Raw genomic sequence first — 3579 nt, 5'->3', positions numbered from 1 at the left:
GACTTATTCTCCTTTTTCAATAACCTCTTGCAAATGACCAGGTCCGCAGCCATATCACAGGATGGGCGATGAGGGCTACCAACAGCCTCAGTAAGGGGCAGCAGCAGCAATCCAGGGTTGGCAGGAGGCTTGAAGACGAGATGGAGTCTGTAGCTCCTTTACAGTCCCTGCCTTGGAGATGAGAAGAGCAAGGTTTCTGATCCCAGTTCCAGGACCCTCACTTACTCAAGCACCTTTGCCGGGTGGAATGTGCCAATCAATGTTGCCAACCCTCCTTGCTTCAAAAATAGCCAACAGTTGTAAGGGAAGAACTCACACTCCCCTTCTCCAAAAGAAAAAATAAAAATAAAAACTCCCTTCCCCATCAGGAAATAAAAAATTAAGAATCACCAGTTTATCAGACTGCTGGGCATTGCATATATATAGCATGTAACTTCCAATTCTCCCAACGGCTTCCAGTGAAGACTTCCACTCTTTCCTTCCCCTCCACACAAAGTCCTAAAGTTCCAGGGAAGGCAGGGGGTGAGGGGGTGGGGAACAGGTAAGGGCTAATCTGCAGCAGTTTCTCAAGATAGGAGAGGTCCAGGCATCCTATGCAAATAACTGGGTCAAAAGTTCTTTGGGAGAAACTGGAAGGAATCAGGAGTGAGGGGCCAATTAAAACTTCACTGGAGGAAGCTGGGAGTTGAAAAGAAGGCAGCCACTTAAGGCTAGAAGGGCAGGAGCAGCCTGGCAGTTGGCACAATAGACCATCGAAGAAAGGGGGAAAAATCATCAATCCAGTTCACCACCAAAAAAATAAAAGTACATATATTATAAGCTCAGATGGAACGGAGATAGTGGTGCTAAATCTTCTGCTGTAGGGGAGAAAAAGAGAAGAGAAATACATGTTAAAAGACAAGCAGTACAAGAATCAAAAAAGCCAGCTGAGTCAATCTGGAGGAAGAAAAAGCACACACAAAGGAGAAGCAGATCACCAGCTGCACATCCCAGCCTCTGAAGGGGTCACAATCACAGAAGCAGAACCCCTGCACCCGACATGGCCAAGACTAGGATCTCTGCCCTGATCAGATCAGCATGATTGGCAACTGTTGGCACACAAGGGCATCCTGTCTCAAGGATGATCTTAGGGGTGGCCAGAGGACATACCATGGGGGGGTAAGACATTTGGTCCCCCTCATCATCCAAAACCAACACATCCAATTCTTCATCCAGAGATTCCTGCCCCTCGTCTGGCTGTGAACACATGCAATTTGTTAGTGTAAGAGTAAGAAAATAGGAACCTCAGGAGTGTGTGCCAGATCTAGGTAAATATCAAAATCAGTACTCTTTAACAAGGACAGCATTAAGAGAAGGGCAAGATATTCGAGAAAGCGTAGCCGGTCATAGAGAGAAAGAAATGTGAGAGAAGAGAGCAGTTAGTGTTAGTCATATTAGTATCAGTAAGAAACTTACAGCCTTCCTCCCCCACTTCAGCCATCAATGAACAATAGCCAGAGATCCCAAGATGAGTGAAAACTCCTACTTTCCCCAAAAATATCCCTACTAGGGGAGCTCTGGTGGCCTAGTGGCAAGAAGCTGCACTGCAATCCCAGAGGGACACGGTTTGAATCCACCAGATGCTCTGCCGGAGAAGGAGGCGCAATATCCTCCTGTACCAGTCAGATCTGATTTGACGGTACACGCACACAAAATAAAAAAATAAATAAATAAATAAATAAATATCCCTACCAAAAAATACTGTCTTTCACTACATACTTCTTTTTACTATTTCAAAAAACATACAGGCTTCAAAATAGAACCTGACTTAGAAAGGTAGCAGTGAATCAAGAGAATTTACCATCAAGGGTGCTCCCTTTAATGGCTCCATATCCCCTAAGTCCCCAGATCGATCCAGTGTCCTGTTGTGGTCCCCTCTCTCATTAAGTGTGGAATAGTTGTTATCTAGGTGCAAAAAGAAAGAAAACGGAATGTCAAATCTTCTTCGGGTATTCAATATACACCAAACAGATATGTATTAGGCCCTTCTCATGGAAACTGAACTCTACCAAATGTTCCAGAGACCCATTAACAAACGAATGGACAGAAAAGCTCTGGTATATTCACACAATGGAATACTATGCTGCATTGAACAGCAAGGAACTCATGAAATATTATAAAAAAATGGATGACCCTGGAGGATATTATGTTGAGTGAAATATCTCAGTCACAAAAGGACAAATACTGCACAGTGCCACTGCTGTAAAAAGGAACTGACTTCAGGGTTGGGAGGAACCTAAGAAAAGATGGGATAAATAATGTATACAGCATTTAAAGAGATGAGGAAGAGAACTGTTTAAAAGGTACGTATTGTAGTTATGACAGGAGTCCAGAAAAAGAGATGCATAGTAGACTATGGACCTGAAGGGGGAAGGGGGAGAGGTTGTAGAACAATGAAAGATTTTTTTTTCTTTTCAGAGAAAAGCAAACTGGGACGGGAGCAGGGGGACAGGGAGGAAAATGTGCAACAATGAATGAATTAGAAAAAAAAATAAATGGGAAGAATATGCTGTAAAAAAATTTTTTTAAAATAATTTTTAAAAAGAGAAAAAAAATGTTCCAGAGAGACATTAAAAGTCTGTGAAGGCTCTATCTAAAAGAAAACAAACAAACAAACAAACAAAAAAACCCAAAAAACCACCACCACACAGCCTAAGATCAGACTGTGAAGGTCTGTTAATAACAGCCTTGGATACCAACTTGAATGAGAGGAGTATAGTTTTTTTTAAATGTTTTAGCGTGAGAGAATCCGAGAGAAAAATGAAACAAAAAACCCGGATGGCTTTTGTTTTACTAAGTTTTCTTTCATCCATTCAAATGGGAAAAGCTGGTGCTCTTTCCAGGGTGGTAAAGGGTGAAGATGCTGCTGGAAGAGAGGTTCTGAATTTAGGAGCTGGACTAGCTCTTCACACTCCAATGGAATATTATCCAGACTTTAAGGCAGAAATTAATCACCTACCTAATGATTTTGTGTTTGATCCCATACTGCTCATCTGAATTTCTTCCCGATCAGGTTTCTTGTCTATACAGAATCAGAGAGGTATAAAGGTCAAAACTGAAAACCATCGTTCAAATTGCTTTCTCATCTGTCTTCTCCTCATACTACTTCAGCGCATTCTCAGGAGACACTGTGGGCCAGGCACTACTAGCCAATGCACCAGGATTAGAACACCCTGCCTTCTATGTTTGTAATACAAAACCAGTCAATCTAAGCCATGAGTTTACGGAGTTATTAGGTTCTGGGACCTTTGATGATCTTAGAAATTATGGGAACCCAAGAGCTTTCACTGGTGGGAGTTATAGCCACTATCTATCATTCTGAGTAATTTAAAATATTGATCTCACATTAAAAGAACAATCAACCAATTAAGTGTTAAATAACTTGTAAAATAGTTTTACATTTTATATCTCCTTTGTTGTTGTTGTTGTTGTTTAATGCCATCGAGTCGTAGACGACTCATAGCGACCCTATGAACGAACAGCCTGAGCACTGTTCGTACATAGAGTTTCCGGAGGCAAGCCATTTTGGAAGTGGATGCC

At 41.8% G+C, this 3579-nt stretch overlaps 1 protein-coding gene across 1 annotated transcript in view; it reads right to left on the bottom strand.

The window, feature by feature from the left end:
• Positions 1–845: 845 nt before the first annotated feature.
• CTNND1 (catenin (cadherin-associated protein), delta 1) overlaps positions 846–3579 on the bottom strand; it is a 36764-nt gene continuing 34030 nt past the window's right edge. The window contains exons 11-14 of the mRNA XM_006900453.1: positions 2999–3061; positions 1841–1944; positions 1150–1236; positions 846–857 (exon numbers count right to left, since the gene is read on the bottom strand). Coding sequence (XP_006900515.1) covers positions 846–857; positions 1150–1236; positions 1841–1944; positions 2999–3061 — 266 coding nt within the window. The remainder of the gene's footprint in view (positions 858–1149; positions 1237–1840; positions 1945–2998; positions 3062–3579) is intronic.

The sequence above is a fragment of the Elephantulus edwardii genome, unplaced genomic scaffold (genome assembly GCF_000299155.1).
Source record: "Elephantulus edwardii isolate Elephantulus edwardi_28Jun2011 unplaced genomic scaffold, EleEdw1.0 scaffold00284, whole genome shotgun sequence".
In the NCBI taxonomy this organism is placed as follows: domain Eukaryota; kingdom Metazoa; phylum Chordata; class Mammalia; order Macroscelidea; family Macroscelididae; genus Elephantulus; species Elephantulus edwardii.
This window is presented reverse-complemented; position numbering and strand designations above follow the sequence as displayed.